At 37.0% G+C, this 23315-nt stretch overlaps 3 protein-coding genes and 1 long non-coding RNA gene across 13 annotated transcripts; 2 read left to right on the top strand and 2 right to left on the bottom strand.

Moving 5' to 3' along the window:
* The first annotated feature begins 7267 nt into the window (after positions 1 to 7267).
* Positions 7268 to 14502, top strand: LOC124175974 (GMP synthase [glutamine-hydrolyzing]). 5 transcript variants are annotated; one of them, XM_046556991.1, is made up of 9 exons: positions 7268 to 7424; positions 9392 to 9660; positions 9778 to 9990; positions 10074 to 10371; positions 10461 to 10926; positions 11042 to 11283; positions 11389 to 11559; positions 11842 to 12273; positions 12515 to 14502. In XM_046556991.1, exons 2-9 carry the CDS (start codon positions 9440 to 9442, stop codon positions 12614 to 12616), a joined length of 2145 nt encoding a protein of 714 aa, XP_046412947.1. In that variant the 5' UTR covers positions 7268 to 7424; positions 9392 to 9439; the 3' UTR covers positions 12617 to 14502. The 5 variants fall into 5 exon arrangements, with proteins under 5 accessions (XP_046412947.1, XP_046413034.1, XP_046412696.1 ...); XM_046557078.1 differs by lacking the exon at positions 7268 to 7424 and adding an exon at positions 8437 to 8520; XM_046556740.1 differs by lacking the exon at positions 7268 to 7424 and adding an exon at positions 8527 to 8709.
* On the bottom strand, positions 11939 to 19013 carry LOC124175742 (DNA repair protein REV1). Of its 5 annotated transcripts, none has more exons than XM_046556606.1 (7): positions 18319 to 18806; positions 16723 to 18226; positions 16201 to 16642; positions 14687 to 16121; positions 13445 to 13587; positions 13055 to 13228; positions 11939 to 12336 (listed from the first exon to the last, which is right to left on the bottom strand). In XM_046556606.1, exons 1-6 carry the CDS (start codon positions 18400 to 18402, stop codon positions 13072 to 13074), a joined length of 3765 nt encoding a protein of 1254 aa, XP_046412562.1. In that variant the 5' UTR covers positions 18403 to 18806; the 3' UTR covers positions 11939 to 12336; positions 13055 to 13071. The 5 variants fall into 5 exon arrangements, with proteins under 5 accessions (XP_046412562.1, XP_046412474.1, XP_046412395.1 ...); XM_046556518.1 differs by having other exon boundaries at positions 11939 to 12343; XM_046556439.1 differs by lacking the exon at positions 11939 to 12336 and adding an exon at positions 18821 to 19013 and having other exon boundaries at positions 12670 to 13228; positions 18319 to 18435.
* Positions 18630 to 19819, top strand: LOC124176385. Its single transcript, XR_006869371.1, has 2 exons — positions 18630 to 18681; positions 18772 to 19819. It is a non-coding gene; the product is annotated as an uncharacterized LOC124176385 (long non-coding RNA).
* LOC124176211 (mitochondrial 2-oxoglutarate/malate carrier protein-like) lies at positions 19158 to 22853 on the bottom strand. 2 transcript variants are annotated; one of them, XM_046557296.1, is made up of 7 exons: positions 22606 to 22853; positions 22471 to 22572; positions 21715 to 21930; positions 21206 to 21336; positions 20809 to 20979; positions 20345 to 20444; positions 19158 to 20227 (listed from the first exon to the last, which is right to left on the bottom strand). In XM_046557296.1, exons 2-7 carry the CDS (start codon positions 22527 to 22529, stop codon positions 20026 to 20028), a joined length of 879 nt encoding a protein of 292 aa, XP_046413252.1. In that variant the 5' UTR covers positions 22530 to 22572; positions 22606 to 22853; the 3' UTR covers positions 19158 to 20025. The 2 variants fall into 2 exon arrangements, with proteins under 2 accessions (XP_046413252.1, XP_046413161.1); XM_046557205.1 differs by having other exon boundaries at positions 22471 to 22851.
* Between the last annotated feature and the right edge of the window lie 462 nt (positions 22854 to 23315).

Raw genomic sequence — 23315 nt, forward strand, 5'->3', positions numbered from 1 at the left:
CTTCAGTAGCCTTAGGAAATCCAAAAATCCTAGTCTGAACTTTACATAATACTTTACTTATGATTTGCGTTTTCGTATCCATCCAACAATAAGTGTCAGAAAGCTGCGTTTTAATATAGGTTTGAATCTTAAAAATAAATTGGAAAAAGATTTTATGTTGTAGAAAAATTGCAAACATTCCTTTTATTTTTGTTATATAAATTTATAGCAAAATCCGAACAACATATTATATATTCATTCAATCATTCGCTCACAATGTAAATAAATTATCGATCAACAGGTGAAACAGATTAAAATTGTAAATATAAATCGTCTTTCTTTCATTAAAATTGTTTATCTAACTTTTCTTTATTGATTTTTAAATATTCTCTTCTTCTTCATTCATTTTCAAATAGTCTCTCACTTTAATTTATATTTGTTTCTTTGAAGCTTTGTTCTTTTAACGTCTCGAATTGTTTTGTTAACAATTATTCGCTCATCTTTTATTACCGACAGAGCAGATCAATCGATGTTACCCACGAAAAAGAAATTAAAAGACACATATTAGGAAAAGCAATTTTAGACGTGGTGCTCTGCCGATGGTTTCGCAGTGAATGAGCTCGTTTCTGAGAAGAAAAGTGTACACTTACGAAGGCAATTTCAACCAACTACTTGTTTTGGTTTAAGGCGGGGATATTCAAATCGTTAACCTCGTTGATTTGATACCGATAGCATTTGAATTTCTGTTATAACTACGATGAAAAGAAGGTTTTCCTGTCAAGAAAATTAAGATGCTAAAAATTGAAGATGCTTGGAGCACTATACCCGGCGGCAAAATTGTTGGTATATGAATACGTTTACCGTGAGATTGAAATTTCCGTAAAAAAAATCGAAGCGTATCGAAAAATGATTCGATTACAAAGAGATGACGGTTGCGAAGAAGCTAAATAATTACACATGCGGCGACAATAACAATAATAATATCCCCGTAACGTATAATGGATGCGAGTGATTCATCGAACAAATATCGCGTGGAGCCGGAACTAAAAGTGATCGTTGGATACGCAGAGTGGCGAAGGAGGAATTGTAAATCCTTAAACTCGTGAATGAACTTTCTCAGAATTCCTAGTAAGACTTTGCAATTACCTGACTCGCCTTGTTCACCTGTATGAATGAAACAACCGCAGACAGACTCTTCCCCGAAGATCTCGAGGGACCGGAAATTACTAGTTTGAAGTTCTGCGGATGCTTTACCAAATATAATATCACTTGATACATACATGTGTATGTACGTAGCTACGCGACACATACATGCAAAATTTACTATCGCACGTGACAAGCCCGCTAAAATTTATGTACAGCGAAGCGTGCCTTTTGTAATATAGTCTAGCTAGTGTATAACTTCTCTATAATTTTCACCATCTACTTGTCCGCGTGTGACTCACGAACATTATACACGTAGAATTATATAATACATGTTGTTGCGGCTAATCGCGATGCAGATTAATTTTTTTCCCGCATATTCTTCTTCTTGCTCGTTTTGTTTTTTACGTTGTTTTCTTTTTTACCGATTGAACTTTAAGCTGGTCGTTCCATGGACGGCGAAAATATTTATTAAAAGAAGGAGACAAGTGCTGTAAATCGGGTCTCCTATTCAGGAGGTTTGAAAATTCAGATGCGGCACAACTCGAAGGAGTAAATTACTGAATTTATCGTATTATACCTATTATATCGTACTCCGATAGGTGTGGCGTAACTTGTAAAAGAAGTATCCAGACTGCGTACCGTTATTCCATTTAAATGATAATAAGGTCTGATTTATGCACATACTATCACGTGACTTGTAACTAAACTGTTAGTATTAATCACTGGCTATCGATGATGTCGACAATGGATTATACGTTCGTCTGCCATAAAATACCCGCATTCAATACCTCGAGCACATACAATTTCATGTATACTATATAATTCTTCGTTCCCAACTTTTCCCGTCCATTGAATTCAAGCTAAATTTTACAACCCTCAAAAGTATTAAAATAACATATTCTCGATGAATCATCGTAAATGAGTTTCGGAAAGTCTGAACCATTTACAGAAGGTCATAAACACGCATGTGTGTGTGTGTGTGAAAGGGGAGGAATTAAATAGACGCTACCATCGTCAATTAGGAACACATTGTCATTGATGCAATCTAGGTATATAGGTAAATAAATGCATAAACAAAGAGCCGTCAAAGCTTGATTAAATTCGAACAGATTCTCCGCCTTTTCGAGGAGAATGAGTCAAGCTGAGGTTCGGGGCCCAGGAGGTTTCCTCGATCTGATAAAGCCAATCTCCGTTTCCTCATCCTCTTCCCCACCCTTGGTTCTCGGGTGAGAGAAAAACGAGCCTAGAGGGCAAGGTGCGAGGGATGCGGAGGATTCGCCGGATCAACAGGTGGGTGGAAAAGAGGGTTGCTTCACGCTCCCGTGGCGTCCGATGAGTCACAACGTGCACGGAGTTCCACCAAGAATGTTTATCGCTGGCCGGCTTGTACCTGGATGACTCATTCTATCGTCGGTAAGAACAGTTACGGGTGTAAGTCTAGCCCTCGAGGCGCGAAGGGAATCGAGTATACAGCGAGTCGAACATGCCTGTGCCTGCTGCTTGACACCTGATTGCGAGTATGCGTTATTATAACTACACTGAGAAAAATGTCATTTGTTATGGTAACTTTAAAAATTCGGTAAAACAGGTATTGTTAAAAAAAACTGTTTAAATATTGTTGGAATTACGAAAAACGAGGTACGCCTAACCATTTTACGCTATCGTCGATCCTTTTTTGGCAATTGCAACGCAAAATCAGTTTCTGAGGTTTACTTGACTTTTTTTTTAGTTAAACAAGGCTTTAAGGTCAATTTATCGATGCACAAGCGTTAAATTTTCGCAACAGTTGCAAGAAAATATAGCAACAGCGACCGTAATGAGAAAGAACAGTAACGGATAGAAAAGTAATTTTCATTTTCTACCTAGAACTGTATTTTTCGATTGTGGTAAAAAATGAAAAATAGTTAAGGACTCTGTGGTAACCGGAACTAAAAATTTCTCTCAATGTACAGATGCTAAGTATTAGTTACGAGCAGGAAGCTAAAAGTTCAACGTTAAAACCGATTAAGACGTTGATACACGATCAGGACATGCGAGCTCGATTATTAAGTAGGATGAAATCCTTGGGCTTATTGTTAGAAATCAAAGAATGACGAGGTTGGCCGGATCGAAATGCCGTTCGCTATAGGAAATCATGAATTTTATGGTTGGGAATAAAAATTTACAAGTCTAAGGAATTCGAATGAATTAAATGTTCTTGGAAATAATTACAGGAGGCATTTGGCATGGCTGAAATCATTGGCTATCATTGGCCAATCATTAGTAATCGAATCTACCGATAGCGCTAAAGTAATCGGTACAATCGTTAAATCGTTTGTTTGTTATAAGCGATTTTCATTAAATTTGAATGATTTCCTAACGGTTTAGGTTATTTACAATTACTTGATTCCAGTGGCTTATTATGACCTGTGATTCTAATACAGTACGGAAATCGATCGAAATCGTATAACTTGGTTTGCTGGGAATCGTCAATAAATCAATTGAAATAACATCATAGGGTGGAGAGTTGACCAGAAAATATTATAAATCAATATTAACGAATCGCAATCATTCTATTAATTTCGAAGCGAACGACTGACTCCTCGTTTTATTCCATTTCCTCAGCACGCTGATCGTGACGCAGATTTCTCGTTGCATGCATGCTATATTATGCCGTACTGATACATTTCGCCAATGATGTTATTGGGCAACGACGTCGAATTCTCCAACAACAACATCGTATTTTCTGATACGTCTTTATATACACTCGCATTCTGTTCTTGGATGAGAGACTTAATCAAACTGGCAAGAACAAGGAGGATGATAATATTAATCGAATTTTCAATTGCGTTCTTCTGTTTATTCACCGTCTATGTATGTATATTATACCTATGTAGACTAATATTGCTTTTTTCTGGGAACCCGAGCGGTGACGTGGTTCACGGGACAAAGGGTCAAGGGTCAAGGTCAAAAGATCGAACTTTGCGATAAATCGCGTAGTTATACATATGGTATATGTATGTACAATATGATTTCCCGCCATTAAAGGTGTTTATCTGGTAAATTATATACTCGTTTATCTGTCAATTTATTCTTCGTAGGTAAATTTTCAGTTGTTATTTTCAGTTTCTCACCGTTTCCAACTCACCAAATGAACAGAAGGTGCTCCTTTCGATTTTTAATAATGTCTGTACACGCATGACACGTATACGATAATATATATATATATATATATATTTATTTTTTAAACGTAGGTTGAAGATATATAATTATTTGTTTGGTAGATTCTTGTCGGAAATCTTGCGTTTATTCGGAGTTGACCTTGAGTATCTACGTAGGTTATACAAATTTTTTTCTTCTTCCACCATGTATTTATCCTGCACGGCACTTTAGCGTATAGAAAACAGCTTACTCTCGCCTGATAAAAGGCATTGCAGATCTTTTGATCAGCGCCTTTTCAAAGCCTCGTCTCTTATTGAGTACCGCACAGCAGCATAAATTTTCAAGGATCGATATACACGCGCGCGGACACGTATACATGCATAACAGTAAGACGTAAACAGGTATGCATCGATTTCCGGTTCTGAAAGAAATAGCTGCTGGATATTTACTTGATTCTTTCACTCAATTATAGATAGCGGCATTAGAGATTCTCGGAATCTGTTTTTTCGTGCACGCTGCAGTTTAATCGTATTTTAACTACACCGTGACGTGAGTTGGAAACTACCTGTCGCGCAAACTAGGGACGGTACGATACGACACATTCGAATACCGTGCGATCAGGTGGCTTAGTCACTCCAGGAGATTCGAAAGGCTTTCCAGGAAACTCTTCGCTGCAGTAATTCGCCACCGCCGCTACCAATAAGTTTTATACCCTCGGCTGCACAGCGACGCCGAAATCCGATTAGACCTCGTTTTCCGGAATCGGTTACGAGAAACCAACGCTTCGAGGAAAATCCTTGAGCGCTCACGGAGAACGGTTCTGAATCGGTATCGATCGATCGATTTTAGTTCTCTCAGCCGGTAATGTCGCGGAAAAATAGACGCACTCAACAAACATTCGCAAAGGATATTAATATCTTGTTCTATCGATGCACGAAAGTTTCTCATTAATTTCACGATACGTGCAGAATTACTTTTGTAACGAAGCTCAAGTTAGTCTAACATTAAACTTTCAAACTCTGTACTTGGATTCTGTATCGAACTTTTACCGACCAAATTCGAGAAACCGGGAAACTACTTGGGTAGAACGAGATTAGATTAAGGAACCTGTCGAATAACGTTATTGGCATTGATTTAGCACGAGAAAAGGCTCCAGAATTAAATTGCATCGTTTGTTTCAGGGGTTTTTCAATTGAGGACAACTTTCAGGTATTGGTACATAATAAACTGAGAATGAATGAAAGTTTTCAGATAATTGAAACATCGATATACCGATACACAGAGATTTTTGCCCACACTCGCGGACATAAGTTTTGTTTTCATGTCATGGTTACATACGAACTACATATAATAACAGCTGCTGAATCCAAATCGATGGATCGTTCCGATGACCAATACAATTTTAATTCTCAACCCGTTCGTAAAGATATACACATAAAATCTTAAACGTTGCCAGCATTGCGATTAGATTTATGGACAGCCTGCTGTACACCTATCTACATTTTATACCCGTGTATATATTTATACACCGATCGGCTGCAAGCGATATTCCGCAATTCATATCTCATTTGGGCCAAATCCGGGTTGAACGGATTTAACCGTTCACCTTTCTACGGACACTTTGCGAAAGAATTGTGTATAATATTGTAGAGATCGGTTACTTGTGTAAGTTTTGGAAATCTCCAAAGGTCGATCTAGTAGCTACAATCGCGATACATGCCACCGTACACACGTTTTATACACTATATGTCATACATTCGAAGAGCATTCACCCTACACGGTTGTCTTTATGTAAGCATCGCGAACCTCTTAATTGAAAAATTGAACGCCGATACAGTTGGGCAGAGTTCAAAAGTAAGCCGAAGACACGAGTTGTTATCTATAAATGATCTGATAACAGTAACAATCATTAACTATTATCGTAAAAACAGTGGTCAAAGACCGCATGGCAAGTATTTCCTTCTCTCTCATTCTCTCATTCTCTCTCTCTCTCTCTCGAAAAAAAAATTAATAGATCAAAGTCCGAATCGAAACAGGTGATAATATTTGGCAAAATGTAATCAATTTTCGTCATTGGTGAGATAAAGTGATAATGAAAGATTGTCGTTCGAGTTGCGAGGCACATAAGCCAATTACTAAGATTTCTGTAGCAAACAAACGATCCAGTTGAGCAAAGGGGAAGATAAATAGTTTTTTGAAGCGCGATATCGATATTTAATACGCATAATTGTAAAAATTTCTTTCCCCTCACTGGAACTATGAACAGGTGTTATATAAATATATCATATGTTCAACATTGTACTATGTGGCTGAAATAAATAAATAAATCAATAAGTATAGGCGTCGTTCTTAACTTACCGTAGAAACGTAAATACAACAAACACGCTGTTTGCCTGTAGAAAGATTTGATTAACCAAATGTAAAAATAAAACAGTCAAAAATGCGGTTTGTCCGCTTTTCTCATTATCATAACTCCGCATCAAAAAATTCAAAGCCAGTTTGCGGCATCTGTGGTTTGCGAAATCGCCACTGTGAACGGCATAAATTGATCAAGTTCCTAGCGCCATCTTACAGATAAATTTATAACTGCGATCCCATGCTTGAACCGAGGTGCAAATGGTTAAACACAAAATTACCGACTAATGTTCATAACTTTACAGGATAGTATCCGTCGACTTTTTATATACGTGCACTCTTAAACGATCAACAATATAAGCAGACAAACATTTTTCTGCAGGAAACAGTGTGGATGTACAAATATTTAAACAGAAGTAAAAATTTAATCGATTTCACGTGAAATCTAGAGGTCCTATATTTTATTCCATACAAAAGAATTCGATATCAAAAGAATAATCAATTTCACGTTCTCTGTTAGCGGTAAATTCGAGAAACTGAAGTAAGAATTGTTTCGGTCGATAAAGAAGGCATGCCGCTGAAAGGGTGTCGACTAACTAAATAGCTAGACAGTGGAAACTCATCTAATGGAGGGATTTTTTTTTTTGTGTTACGCAGTCGCCCAACTCGGTATGCAAGTAATCATCGCACAGTGCTGAATTAATGGCCGCCTTGTTCCGAGAGTGCATATTCTGTTTTTCTCTGTTTAATTTATCGTTACACAGTGACTCGTGAGTGAAAAACCGAATACTTGAAGACATACGGTGAGTATCGGTTCAACGAAGAAAAATTACTCGACCGCAAACGCCGAGCGCCCGTAGCTCGAGACGTAGGCAATAATAAACGGTTTTCGAAACGTGGTCAAATATTCACGGCCGGTGATTTGTTTTCGTCAATTCAATCCAGCGCGTTCCTTCTTTGTACAAAAATTCTACTAATCATCCAACGGAAATTACCACGATTGAACCAGCATGCCCGACGAAAAATAGCCACGACGCTTGATCGGCACACGTTTTCACCCTGGAACCTCTTGTCAATGATCGGCTGCATCTTACTCCGAAAAAGAAGAACAGAAGAAAGACAAGAAATTACATGCACATAGATTTACGCTATTTTTTCCTCCACGCCGCTCGTTCCTTCGAGTCACTTTCCTCGGCGATCTTTCGTTTTTGTCACGATATTCCGTCGAGACTCCGTATTGTTACGAAATGCGTAAACACGGAATTGGCCACATTTTTCCGCGAATTTTTACCACCTCCACACATTCCACCGTCGGCTGTGTGCGTGAAACTTTTTAGGACGATACCGCGCTCGCCGCGGATTTTCCGAGTATAACAGAAACAAAGCAGAAGAAAACCGACTGGTAAAAGTAGCGAAATTGACGAGACCTCACCTAATCGATATGTCATTCGATTCGAAATTTATCAGTGGGGCAATATTGTCTATGATGAGGCCGACTCTATTCCAGGGACACAATTGTGATAACCTATTGAGCCACAGCTGGTTATCTGATAATGAATATTGTGACTTTTATTAGTTTCATTCACTCCTGACTGACATAGTAAATCTCACGTTTATATATGTGCTATTCAAAATACATTTCACATCCAAGCAGAGTCATTCGTTTAATTTATTAATGTTATAAACTTTTCGTATGATTTTTTACTAAGTAACCGATATTTGGGAACAACGTCAAATGATACCAACATAATTTGTTGCTCGTGTACTTACAGCACTGCATCTCGGTTGAAGATTCAAGTTGCTTAATAATAGCAACTGTGCCGCAAGCTTTCTCGCAAGTCTATTTTTGGACTAGTTAGAGGTAGTATGACGTTTGGTCGGAGTGTCGGAGTTTGACAGGTGTTGAAGAAAATTGCAATTCACTCTAGATTATCCACCTATTACATTTCTTTAAAAACTACTTGGCTTGGTTGTTTCTCTTTTGTTCTCGTTCACGCCATATTTATTCCAAAACATCACATGAGCAAGAATTTTTCAACACGAATCATGCCCAGGGTTGTGAATATATTTGTCGAGGAATGTCTGTCGGTATTTATTTATTAATACACTCTTCATGTTTGTCGTTCCTTACTTTAAACTCGCGTCAAAGTTTCAACACTTGTAATTGCACCGAACGAATTAATTATCATCAGAATTACTTCTGTCGTTATCATTGATTATATACAGCAGTCCAAATTTATATTATTTTTCTATTGACTTAGAAACCTGCAGGGGAATGTTTCTTTCACAATTTAGAGTAAGATAGTAAGACAAATGCACCGAGTGAAATGAAAGCGAGATATAGTTTGTCAACTCATTTGTCTATTTTCTGAGTGATCACTGTAGTCTAGATTAGCAAGTACTATCATTGAAATCTAATCTGAAAACCCAAGCATTTGATGCCGATGATAAGTGGTAGTAAAGTCAGTATCGAAGCATCACATGCTCAAGTGGGGTGTGACATCAGTTTGTCTACAAAAATGCATTTTAAAAATTTGAATAAAGTAAAGTTTCTCGTATCAAACGGATGAAATTCATTCAACCAGAGATAACAATGCAACGAGCAATGCACAAGTGCTATATTCTGGTATAATAACGGATGAAATATGGGAAAAAATCCCAATTTCATCATATTTTAGAGGATATTTCGTAACTTGCAAAATGATTTCCAACTGCTCGAAATTGTATATACATCATTTTTTACACACTAGTATTTACGCTTTGGTTATAGTGCTGCTGTGGCGATAGCAATAGCGATACCAACAGCGGCAACACCGGCATGGAAAAAAGCGCAGATGGGCTGTTGATTCGCACAGAGAGAAACAACGGAGTCGACGACGGCGTTATGGGGGTGGTGGGGTTTGACGAACGAGTTGCTATTCTCGACGCGGGTGCTCAGTATGGGAAGGTGATCGATCGCAAAGTTCGGGAGCTCTGTGTTCATAGCGAAATAATGCCGCTTGACACGCCTGCATTCACCCTTAAGGAAAAAGGATACAAGTAAGTATCCGCTGCATTCTGTCCACTTTATACTTTGTACCAAATTTGATACGATACCGACCACCAATTATACATTTTTAGCATTTGCGTTTTTCATACACCAATTGGATTTTTCAGAGCTATTATTATCTCTGGTGGACCGAGTTCTGTTTATGCCGAAGATGCGCCTCGGTACGATGCGGACATCTTTCGAATAGGTATTCCTGTATTGGGTATATGCTATGGTATGCAGATGATGAATAAAGAATTTGGTGGAACCGTTATTAGAAAAGAGGGACGAGAAGATGGTCAATATTCCATTGAAGTCGATAGCAAGTGCCTTTTGTTCAAGTAAGTATTGGGAGTTCTAAATTTTGTAGCATTTTCTACTATGCTGATTATAAAATATGATGATTCACTATTCGTTTTTTCAGGGGGCTGGAAAAGGAACAAATGGTATTACTCACGCATGGAGATAGCATAGACCGAGTGGCAGACTGCTTCCGATCGACTGCTGTATCGGGAAACGTTGTGGCGAGTATCGCGAGCGACAAGATGAACTTGTATGGCGTGCAGTTCCATCCCGAGGTAGATTTAACACCAAATGGAAAAACTATGCTGCACAACTTTTTATTTGGAATTGCCGGCCTCACAGGGAATTATACTCTTCGAGGTCGCGAAGCGGAGTGCATTCAGTACATCAGGGATACTGTCGGCAACAACAAAGTCTTGGTAAACATACAATAATGCGATTTCGTACGTAATCGAAGAAATTGATTTGGACACTTTGTACTCAAATGAATTTATCTTACTCTTTGCAGTTGCTTGTGAGCGGTGGTGTTGATTCGACGGTGTGTGCGGCGCTACTTCACAAGGCTTTGCGTAAGGAGCAGGTCATCGCTGTGCACATAGACAATGGGTTTATGCGAAAGGGTGAAACACCATTCGTAGAGCAAAGTTTAGCTGAGTTGGGACTTAAGTTAAGAGTAATAAATGCCGCACATCAGTTTTTCGAGGGTACAACGACGGTACCAATGGATAATGTCAATCTAACCAACAGCAGTGCTTCCACTAACAAAGTCTGCTTAGGAGGACCAAGAACCAGACTAACTAAGATGCTGTGCGCCACTGCGCAACCTGAAGAGAAACGTAAAATAATTGGCGACGTTTTCGTAAGGGTTGCTAATGAAGCAATGATGGAAATGGGGCTTAAACCTGAGGAGGTTTTTCTAGGCCAAGGCACTCTCAGGCCCGACCTTATAGAAAGCGCCAGTAGTCTAGTAAGCGGTGAGTTGAAAAAAATAGCCTAAAAATTCCTCAATTTTACAGCTTTTGTCAGCTACCGCTTAGTTTAGTTTTATATCTCATTGGTAAATACATGATTTTTAAAAATTATTTACAGGTAAAGCAGACACGATAAAAACCCATCACAACGATAGTGAATTAGTAAGAGCCTTGAGGACGCAAGGCCGCGTAGTCGAACCCCTAAAGGACTTTCATAAAGACGAAGTTAGGCAGTTAGGATGTGATTTAGGATTACCGTCACCGCTTGTTACACGGCATCCCTTTCCCGGACCAGGATTAGCAATACGAATTCTTTGCACCGACGAACCCTTCATGGATAAAGATTTCTCAGAAACGCAGGTATCATGGCTTGTTTGTGTAACAAAACAATTAGGTATATCTCATTACCTTTCTACTTTGATGGAAGTGCGATAATCTGATAAAATTTTGTACAACGTTACCCAGGTAATAGTGAAAATAATGGCGGAATACGAGCAAATGCTACAAAAAAAACATGCACTGCTTAATCGTGTTGAAGGAGCAACTGGCGAGGCTGAGCGCCAACACTTGAGACGCGTTTCAAGTCGGCATCATGTCGCCGCAACGCTCCTACCTGTTCGTAGCGTTGGCGTTCAGGTATGTTACATAAACAATTGGTTATATTCCTTAAAATGATCTATTAAAATGATGAAAAACTTTAATTTCGTGATTCATTCAGGCGAAAGCAATTCAATTTCTGCCCATGTAGTCCATAACTTATTCGATACCTCAGAAACATCTACTTTTTTTTTTTTGTTTTAGTCTTTATATAGAAGAAAAGTAAGACACATTTTCCGAACTTGGTTTTCTTAACCTAAGTACAATTTGGATATCCTGAAACGCGTTCATTACTAATTTCCACAAATTAAAAATATTTAGGGAGACCGACGGAGTTATAGCTACGTAGTTGGATTATCAGTAAAAGAGACTGCTGGAGAAGGAGTAAACTGGGAGGACATGTTATTTTTGGCAAGACTTATACCGCGCGTTTGTCACAATGTGAATCGTGTTTGCTACATATTTGGTGAGTTGGTTCATCACCCGGTGACAGACATTACCCCAACGTACCTGACTGCCAACGTCGTCGCTACTTTACGACAGGCCGACCACCTAGCCAATCAAATTTTGGCTTCTAACGGATGTTTACAAGCCATCAGTCAGATGCCAGTCGTTCTGATCCCGGTACATTTCGATCGGGATCTCGCACTTCGAGCACCTTCGTGCCAGCGCTCCATAGTCTTAAGGCCATTCTGTTCCAACGATTTTATGACTGGCCATCCAGCAATTCCTGGCAACGAGTTACCCATGCATGTAAGTTCGTCGATTTTAAATATTCATTCGTTACATTGGGATTTTGTAAAACTGTATTCTGATCTGGAAACTTAAGAAACAAAAGATAGCAATTTTAACAGAAAACTGATACAGATCGGTTCGAACATATCAGACCTAAAGAAGAAAGAACTCAATCTTGGAATTGAATTCTTCCCCAAAATCTAGTTTTCCTTTATACAAAATGAAACAGCCAAATAAATATAATGTTTTCTTTTTCTAGGTGGTGAATAAAATGGTAACAGAAATATTAAACGTGCCTGGTATTTCACGAGTTCTTTATGATCTGACGTCTAAACCACCAGCTACAACCGAGTGGGAGTAGCAACGTTGATTCGACTTGAACTTCTACCCCTTTCTATTTTTTCACCACCCTTGCGCGTAACAACAAGAAAAGCAACAAAGAAAGAAAAAAGAAAAAAAAATACTAAGAAAAGAAAGAAATGAAAAAAATCCTATATTTAAAAAAAAAAATATATATATTACAAAAACATATATACGAAGTTAACAACTTCCTGCCAATACATAGCAAGCAATTCCCGTTTTTCTTTTTTTGTCTTTTAAATTAATATACATGTATAAAAATATCGTTCATTACAATAACTTATGGCTGACAGAATAACGTTATCGCGTTACCTTGAAATTCGTACAGTATTCTGCAAAAATATGCCAGGTAAGTGTTTCTTATGTATATGTTTATATCAAATTTGACTTTCTTTATTAAGATGTATAAGCTACTTTGATTGATCTAATGATAATTCACCTATATTTGACATAATGTTATGTGTCTTCACCGTTACTGCAAGCAACATGTTCGCACTCGATTGATGGTACCATTAAACTGCTGTCATAAGTAGCCAACATGTGATGCTGGACATGTTCGACAGTTTTTCTGTATGCTCGGTGCCAAACACAAAGTTTGCTTTTGCTGATGAATCTATGTAAACAAATAGAAGTTTAATCGTTCTAATACATTTTTTTAAATAACTGGACAAAGTTAGTAAATAATATCAAGGCTTAACAGTTTTATCGACAGCAAATTCTTATAGCATCTAAACGCATCGAAATATTTGTAATCTAGATCGGGTGTATCGGAAAAATGTTCGAAATTTCTTTTCAATTGTTAATTTTTTATCCATTTGTTTTTATTTACCTGTGCATGGTCTTCAATAAAACGTGCAAATCTTCAATACGTTTTTCCTTGGGTAGACTGCTGAGAAACGTGGTAAACGCTAAAAAATCTACCTCGTTTACGGAATCTGATTCAGATATCCAATTTTGAATCTGGATCTTGACCTGAAAGATTTTCCTGAATTAGTAATGATCAATAAGTTGAATTAATATTCGATGTTTTACATCATCAAATAATCTGATTGATAAAACGTAAAAGAAATCATCAATAAATGTTGATCATTGGATTAGTCAACTAGATACTGTTTTCATATATCTATTTTTTCCATTTGTGGAGATATTGATTGAAATTTTAAGTTCACGAGCTAAGATGGTGACAAGAAGACTCTAGCAATGAGTGAATTGAGTATTTTATGATGATAACATATTTTTCTCATGTTTTTAAATTTATTTTTTATCGGTTGCTTCACGTTTCCTAGCTAGATCTATGACCGTAATAAGGTAATATATAAAGTTTTGTGATAAATTTTTTGGTTTTAATATTATAAATGTGTAGATCGTCAAAGTACGTTTTCCTTTTAGCTTACTAGTTAATTTATATCAATAAAACTGAGTAAGAAATATTTTCACTCAAGCAGTTTCTCTCTTACACACTTACAAAAAAAGCCAGCTGTGTATTGACAGTCGCTTTGATTTTCTTCGAAAACTGTGTTAATAATAAAATAGATAATTGTATGCATGGATGCCTTGATACTTGTATTGCTATTATTACGAAATTATATATTCAACATAGATATTGAACGAGACTTCGAGATGAAAGAAAAAAAACTTGAATATACTACAAATATCTGATAATCCAGTGTAAATATGTAGAAATTGAAGAAAAAAAAAAAATAATAATATTTATTATACTGCAACGTAATCCCATTGAATACTGATATAGTCAGGCCGATATTAGAAAAAACAATTTTAACTTATTAATTATTATCTATCACATCACAATTATTGTACCGATATTATTTTTTTTCTGTCATAATGCATTAAACATATTAAAAATAGATGATTATTACTCTTTGTCTAGCCAAGTGTATCTTCTTGTTTACCTCTAAATATCTATCTCCTAAAAAATCTAAAAAATTTAGTTTGAGAAGTTCCTGATGAAAATTTTGAAATTCCTTGAAACAATGCTATTCAAGTTTGAAAAATATTCCCAATAGATACATACTAGTTAAATTATACCTATTCTTATATTGTTCATAGCTACCTCTTTTAATGACAAATCCATTAATTCCTCGACTAAAAGTTTCAGCAATGCTTTCTGATCTTCAGGATCTCCAGATTTTGCTGCCATGCTCAATGACATAATATTATCAGTCGCATTTTCCTTAATCTTACTCTCAATGTCCGGTGTATCAAGTTTTAGCAGCTCTGCTGCAGGGCCAGGATCGTTATCTAAAACTTGCTGTTTTGGCTCGGGAGACTTTTTCAAACTTTTAGTATTATTTACTAAGATGTTTTTCTTATTTTTACTAGTCTTACTGCTCTTTCCATTATCACTAACTTTAGATTTAATTGACCGTGTGGCTTTCTGATTCACTGTTGATTTGCTTGTTGCCGTTCCAAACCGTTTAGGAATCAAAACATTCTTGTTATTCATTTGTGCAGACGTCGTATTTTTCTCCAGCTTCTTGGAAGCGCAGTAATCTTTAACGTCATTCTGTATATCTTTTGGCAATGCTGCTAAAACGTCTGGATCAACTTGTGAAATCGATAGATTAGCCTCATCGATTGGTGATTTATCACGAACTTCGTTATTGATTGCGTTTGCACTGCACCCTGGAATTGCAAGTTGTTTAGATTCGTTTGCCTTAGCACGATATTCGTTCAATATTTCATTTCTAATTTCATCTGGAAGCTCAAGCAGGACAGCAAGATCAACTTCTTGAATTGGAGGCATCTCAGATTTCTTCGGTTTTTCTATATTCGGTTTCGACTGCTTAAAATAAGCATCCTGTTTTTTCTGAATTAGAGGAGGATTTTCCCGACTTTTTGGAATCGCGGGTGAATGTTTCTGGATGGGAGGTAAAATCTCTTGCTTATTCTTTACCTTCTTTACAACTCGAGACTTGGCAGCATCTGTTATCTCCCTTCGAATTTCTTCAGGCAGTTCTGCCAGCACAGACTCGTCGATCTCCTGCATCAGCAGATGATCTTCAATATTATTAGGTTTACTTTCAGGCTTACTAGATCTTAACTGTTGATCAATAAACTGATTGTCATTTTCACTGATACTAGAAGTTGCTTGTCGCAGACTTTTATTTTCTTTACTGATCGCAGATCCTCCACTTTCAACTGAGTTGGAAGTTGTAACTGCCTTTTTTTCACTAGAAATTGATGGAGTACTCTGCAAAGAACTAGCTAAGCTTGTTGAATTGACCGTACTCTTAGCAATTGGCGTGCATTGCTTAGAAGTAAGGAGAAAGCCATGCAATCTTCCAAGTTTAGATTCTTTTGGGACGTTTTGTATACTCAAAATCTCTGGTTTGTTTTTGGAACCAGGCTGTTGCGTTTTATTAATGAATGCCATTAGATTAGATTTTTCACTACTTTTGGTGGATTCTAATCGAGAAATTTGTATTCCAACTCCCCGAACATCCTCTGGTACTTGTTGAAGTTGATTCCATAGAGTGAGAACTTCTCTACAATAAGAAATATAAAGCTTAATTAGATTCGAGCGGTTCATTACCACGGATTAAATGAAAATTATTTTAAACTTACTTAGCAATGATGGATAAGTCATTAACAGGTGAAATGAGATTTTTAGACCTAGTTATATGATCACAAATTCCATGGCCCATATATTTTGCCGTTTCAACGGGCGCGTTCTTCGATCTAATCATTAGCTTCAAAGTGACGCATCTACCCTTTACATTGGCTTTTATAAGCCTATTGCAAACTTCTTCAGATAATTGTTTCAAAAATTTATCAGCATCTGTCGCACTTTCAAATCTTATTCCGTAATTGACTTCGGCAGAAACTGACTTTCTTACATGCTCCAAATTCAATTTTGTATTATCTATACCACGGCACATATTGTAAACCATTTCTCCAGTTTTTTTACCCAGCTCTTTCTGTAACTCCCGTATGGCTACGCTCTGTAACTCGGCACATGTGAAGACTCCCATTCCATTCAATTTGTGCGTCATTGTGGCGCCAACACCTAAGTGAAAAAAATAAATCAAATAGTGTTGTTATGGTTTTGAAAGATAGAAAGTCACGTTGCATCGTTTTAATACATGCCTGGCAAGTCTCTGATATTAATGGTGCTCATATATCGTCGAACATCTTTATGCTCTAGGTAAAATTGTCCATTGGGTTTAGCTTTCTTTGTTGCTAGTCTAGCCTGTAATTTATTTCCACCAAATCCAGTAGAAACGGGACATCCAGTTTTTTCAGTAATCTGTTTTCTTATAATCTCAGCAAACTCCAACGGTTGCAGGCCGGACTCAGAGATGATTTTTGTGCAATCGGCATACATTTCATCGCAACTCACCGCCTCGATGTCCAAAGTGTAAGTTGCCACTATGTCGTACAAAGCGTAAGAGACTTCTTTGTAGCCTTCGAAGTCATAAGGAATAGTTTTAAGATCTGGACAGAGTTTTAATGCTTGTCCCAAGAACATTCCATTCTTGAGACCAGCTTTCCTTGCTTCGTAAGAACATGACGCAATTTCAGATAGTGAAGCATTTTCGTAATGTTTATCGGCCACAGTGCTCGACTCCTGATCCTTCTCTTCTACCTTCTGCCCCTTGTTCAATTTCTCTTTAAATCTCTCCTTGTACATTTTCATTTCTATCTCACGCGAGCTTGCATTCTGGGGAGCTTTGTTGCCCTTCGCATGCGTCACGGCCACAGGGAGACCCTTTAATTCAGGCCTATTTCTCAGCCCAACAGAAACAAAGAAGCAGTCCATATCAATGTGCATTATGACTGGTTCCTGCTTCGCAAATTTCTCATCTAAGGATGAGTCGATCAGATCTTCATCAGAGTCTGAATTCATTGGATCCAAAGTCTCTGGTGTTCGATTAGGTCTTTTCAATTTCTTGAGACTCTCAAGTCCCGGGAATGACTTGTCACTCTTATCTCTGAGCTCGTTAATGTAATCCTTAAAGACGGCCCCCATTGTAGAAATATGATGCAGCCTTGAATTATTGTAAAACTCTGATAAGAACTCAGGATTTTTAGTAGAGTTGACAGACCGACTTCCACCCTCTTTTGTAGGAGAGACTTGTTTAGAAACTGTATTTGGTTTAGAACTCTCTGGACCTACCTCCTTACTCTTCGTACTATTATCATCCAGAATTGCTTTGTCTTTGTCGGTTTCCAATTCTGGTGCCAATTTGGCAGAAGTTGCTGCAAAGGCCAACTTGGGCTGGGTTTTAGTGTGATTAGAGTACAGGAGATAATCCTGGTAGTTGAGCAGTTTGCCAGCCTTAATGCTGTCTGTGATCCACTCAGGTTTGCAAATTGGCAACGGGTTTTGGCTTTTTTTATACATCATGATCTTTGAATACGGCAAATTTGATGCTATTATATGCGTCGTTATGCGTGGGCGCATGTAGTGGTGATAGACACCGTTGTGCTCCATCATAAGAAGCCGCAGTTCATCAGCAGACGGCTTTGTGTAGCCATTAACGAATATGCAAAGTCCTTGGAAAAGCGTTGAGTTATTTTTGAACTCGACTGCTGCTCTTTCCTGAAACTGTTCTTCCAGCTTCGCCTTTTTAGCCGCCATGTACCCACCCTGAAAAATGTTTGCAAATAATAGATGAATGGAAATGTGAAAGGGTTTTTATCGAATAACGGAAAAAATTGATAAAGAATTAGTTTGCTTACCCATTCTTCGAACCCTGTGGGAGCCCAGGCATCCCTATTTTTTCGCTTTGAAGTCATATTCTCGTTCCCAGTGTGATATAACATGATCCAGCATAACCATAAGCCTGACGGTACATTCTAGTTTTACGAATAATTACAGGATTTGATTAACTTTCCACTCATTCTGTGTGGGTTTATTTATAGCTACGATATTTAATAATTTTAAAGCGTTAATTGCACTAGCGGGAGTAGTTTTATGATTAGTGGACCTGAGCAAACCTGACTTGTTGAAACTAAATTATCTACATAACCTCTTTATTTACAAAGTTTCAGAAACTGGTTATAATACGTCAGGAGGCACAATCCTCAGACGTATTTACACGTGTAGGTGATAATTCGAGTAACTTAGCGCTGAATTCCATTATGCGATAGATTAAATAACATAAATATAACGTACGCATACTTCATTTCTAGACGCATGACACCTGACAAACTGACGTTTCACGTCTCACTCTGTTCTCACCCTCAGGCAGCTGTTCGTGAAATGAATAACACGACGTAGGAATATGGATCACAATTCTTTTGGGATATCTAATATTTGTTCCTCCGTTTTCCACACCACGTAGAGCAGATCAAAGAGGATGAGGGAGCAGATACCTAATGGAGTTTGATAAATTGATTTATCCACATTTGTCATTCTATTTTATGAAGTGATAAAAAATCGTCCGTAGGATGGAGTAATTGGTAGAAATATGTTAACTTTATCAGTTTACATTCACCCATCATACATTTTAAAGACTTTCTTTACAATTCATAATTTTATTAACGTGGTTGCGCGCCAAATATTAGCATTCATGAGGTTTTCTAAATGAAATATTTATTATATCTTTAACATCCTCCAACATATATGAACATCATGTGTATGCACGCATATAATATATCTGTATATGTACAACAAATGGAAGCCACACGTCTCCCGACTTTTCTTACAACATTGAAATATTTAACATCACATAATATAACGATGAACTAAAAAAATAATCATATACAAAAATTATATCATCGCGTTTTACGCGATATAAATTCTGAGTGGGTAACATTATCACGGGTATATATGTATACATCTAGGCGTTTCTAACACCTAGGCAGTAGCTTATGGTTACAGAATGTATTTGCTTGAAATATATGTGTGCTATAGGATAACAAACATTATATCAGTGTACAGTATATAAATTCAATATGCGTTCACGGAATATAATTGCAACGGGTTTGGAAAATAGTGGATATAAGACGAGTGTTCAACCTTTACCTCCCACCATTCACATCTATGTTGTCAATTGATAAATATATTTGACACTGATTATAAAATCATTGCGTAACTGTATATTAAAAAATTCTATTTTTGTGCATAGGAAGTGCAATCTGTATATATATACAGAGAATACGAGATGATATTGCAAGAAATTAGAATGGAAATCGAAAATCGAGACTGTTTTGTTTCCGTTTTGGTTGTACATCAAATGATCACTTTGAAAAAGGTAATTACAAATGTCATATGGATGTAATGACATGAAACAATCAGCAAAGAATGAGACATGATATTTAAAAACATACGAATTTCAATGTTCTACTCGTTCAGTGTGATCAATAATAACACGTGAAGAGGAACCGGAGTTTCTAATTTCTGAGTACGTACGATGCACACATACTCAGCTATTAAACACTAAATTACGATAATCTAGATTTGTAGGCAGCAGTCATTTGTTCTAGGAAAATAAACGTTAGAACCGTGTGTGGTCCTAGCCGAGCGTAGTAAGGAAAGAAGCCTTTCCAAAGTGCCAAAGGGCCTTCATTTCGTACAACTTTACCAAGGACATCTAGCGCACCTTTGAATTCCGGCTTGCCATCCACAATCTTCATGTTTTGAATTCTAGAAATAACAAAATATTGAATAGGTTCTGTAAATAACATTAATTAATGTTCATAAATATATCACAGCAAGTAAACTTTTGTTACAAGTTCTCCAAAGATTAGATAGATTTTTAACCTGGTTTTCGCTATGTCGACAGGCATCGATGCGGCTGTGGTAACGAGTCCAGAAATCATTGAACTAGCAAAATGAAGCGTAATATTTTCTTGAAAGTAGCCTGGAAAGATTGGGAGAATAAATAAACGTTATTCAAATTATAGTGGCAAGAAAAAAAAAAAAAGTTTTGAAAAACATAAAGAAATTTGAGAAGTATTATATAATGAAAAAAACAGATTAACTAAAAATAACGTTTCAGGCATTCAACGAGTAGAAGACAAAACTAAAATTAGATTGCCTGAACGTTTCATTCAGCAGACACAATATACTTAAGGTCAAATACTAGTTGAGATAAGTAAATTGATTGGGTAAACTTAAGTTGAACACCTTTGTCAATATAAATATAAATATTGAACCGAATCGCGAAATATCAACACAAAGTGTAAATACACATATGTATTTGCAACGACAGCAAGATCGCTTACCAGTGTCTAGTAAAGCCTGTTTGGCTTGTGAATATGATGCCAGTTGAGCTGCATTTACAACCATAGCTCGCCCCATTGTTGGAATAGCTCCACGCCATAGAGTCAAAATACCTTCGTCTCTGATTATCCGAAACAGAGCATGGAAGACGTTTTTGTAGTTACGTCTTTCGGCTAATGAAAATTTAAGATAGTAAAACAATTATAAATACAACCTAGAATAAAACACTTCAGAAATATATTGATATTACTCTTTTCAACATATATCTCAGTATTACAATCTGAGTCAGGTGCAACATGGACAATTCTAAATCTGTTTCAGGTGATATGATATCAAATTGATATTGAACTTGGAACAGCATTTTGAATTATAGCCTGGGAATCGTTACTAAAGAATTACCTAATGGTAACCTTCCATCAGCAGTCATCCTGATTAAAGCTACTTCAGCAGGTGTTCCAACAAAGGCACCTACGCACCCAGCAGCCATACCCAACGCAGCTTTTGTTACAAAATTTGGTTGGCCATCTTTTCTGCAATAGGACGATATTTTTGCTGAGTTGAAAGTCAAAGTTTGTTTAAATGAAAATACTAATATTCCCGCCAAGTGTACTTTGATACAATTATACTTTGCTTAAAATACTGAAAAACAGAAAGCTAAGGCATGAACTACTGTACTAGAAATAGTTTGCAGAGTAGAATGCTGAAAAAAAAGTCATTGAAATAAAGGAAAACAAATAGAATCTAGCACAGCTGATTATCAATAAAAACTTCATTGCAAGTTGTGAGTATATGATTTGTCATTGAGCGTAGACAACAAGTTTTCTGTATCTTTTACTCTCGTGATTAATCAAGCCAGGTATCTTTTATTATCTAATGTTAATCCATCAAGTTTTAATCTCTACACTTACGAGGCTAGTTCAAAAAGCCATGTGTATATACCAAGCCTGGTAGTAGTATAAGTGGCCTGTCTCATTAAACCGGCGGACAGGCCTGCATAGAATGAGAAAAAACCTTCGTTCTTTATAATTCCAGTCACAACTGACATCGTGGAAACTTTTGTGCCGCTTAGCTGCATACGATTTTTTATCAGGTCTAGCGGCTGCACAAAACACGTGGCACCCATTCTGAAATATGAAAATATTACTCAATTTTCTTCATGAACATTCATTTATTATATGAAAATTCAATTAAAGAATTCGAAAAATGAGAAGATGGATTTTAAAACCGAAAAAATAGTAGTTGAGTAACAGATAATAAGAATAACAATTCCAAATTTTCATAAATATTACGTAAAAACTGAAAATATAAATATAGGATTTATGTTCTGTCCTTGAAAAAAAAAAAAAAAAAAAAGAGTACTGGTTTAACAGTAGTTTTTCAAACATAATATCTTCTTTAGTTCTGTCCAGTCGATTTAAAGTTAAAAAGTTCTTAGCACAGTATTTCATATCAACATAATTGCGTTAACTGAAGCAAAAAACGGTTCTTAGAATATTGTGTAACGTGGAACAGACATATCTGTAGCATTTTGAAGAATATATATTACGTATGAAAAGTTACGAAATCGTACGACGACGATTTGATCTTATAGTTACACGTCACGAGATAATAAAACGTAAGAAGAAAAGATAAGCAGAGAAGCCAAAAAATGAATAAAAGCTAACCCAGAGACACCACCGATTAGGAATTTTACTCCATTCGGTATAGTCTTCTGATCGCCCATATTGATGTGTGAGGTGAAGTATCTCGCTTTAAAAAGGCGAAAACGACGAGTCGCGCAATAGCGGGAATGCCAAAATAATGCTCGATGGGCACACTCTGTATGTCAATGTGACGTCGGTGGGCAAGACGGAGACGAGACGAAAGGGCCAGGGCCGAGACTCTCACAATCAGGTGCACGGAATTTCTTGTGGAGAAATATTCGATGTGTGAATGTGTAGGTATATGGCAGGGCTATCGGACCGTCGCCTTGACTTTCGACACACTCAAAACTACCGGCTGACTGGCTACAAAGCCCGCCCACAACTACTTGCTCGGTAACCGGCAGCACGCGGCTTGCCCACTGAAGTTACGCACACATGCGCAAGCTGATGTGGAAATATGGAATTCAGACCGCCGAGTGGCGCCAGCTTGTTAATACTTTGAGAACTAAAAAAAAAAAAAAAAACAACTGCCAATTTGAAACGTTCTATTTTCAACGACTCTCATGAATATATGCTTAAATTTTCATTGAATTGAATGTATAATTTGTAGGAAGGAAAATAATAATTAAAGATACAAATAGGTTCCTTCTTTATCTATGTATTATTTCTTTTATTGTTTACCACTACCATTTAACCTTTGTAAATTATTGTACAACATAATGTAGACGCAATAAAAATCTATCTATCTATCTATCTATTCGTGCTCAGAGGGCCAGAACCGTTGCGAATTAACTTGTATCAAGAAAAAAAAAATTTTCACCAGGCTATGCAGGTTATTCTAGAAGGTATTGTACTGAGGAAAAAAA

The sequence above is a fragment of the Neodiprion fabricii genome, chromosome 1, assembly GCF_021155785.1.
Source record: "Neodiprion fabricii isolate iyNeoFabr1 chromosome 1, iyNeoFabr1.1, whole genome shotgun sequence".
Lineage (NCBI taxonomy): Eukaryota > Metazoa > Arthropoda > Insecta > Hymenoptera > Diprionidae > Neodiprion > Neodiprion fabricii.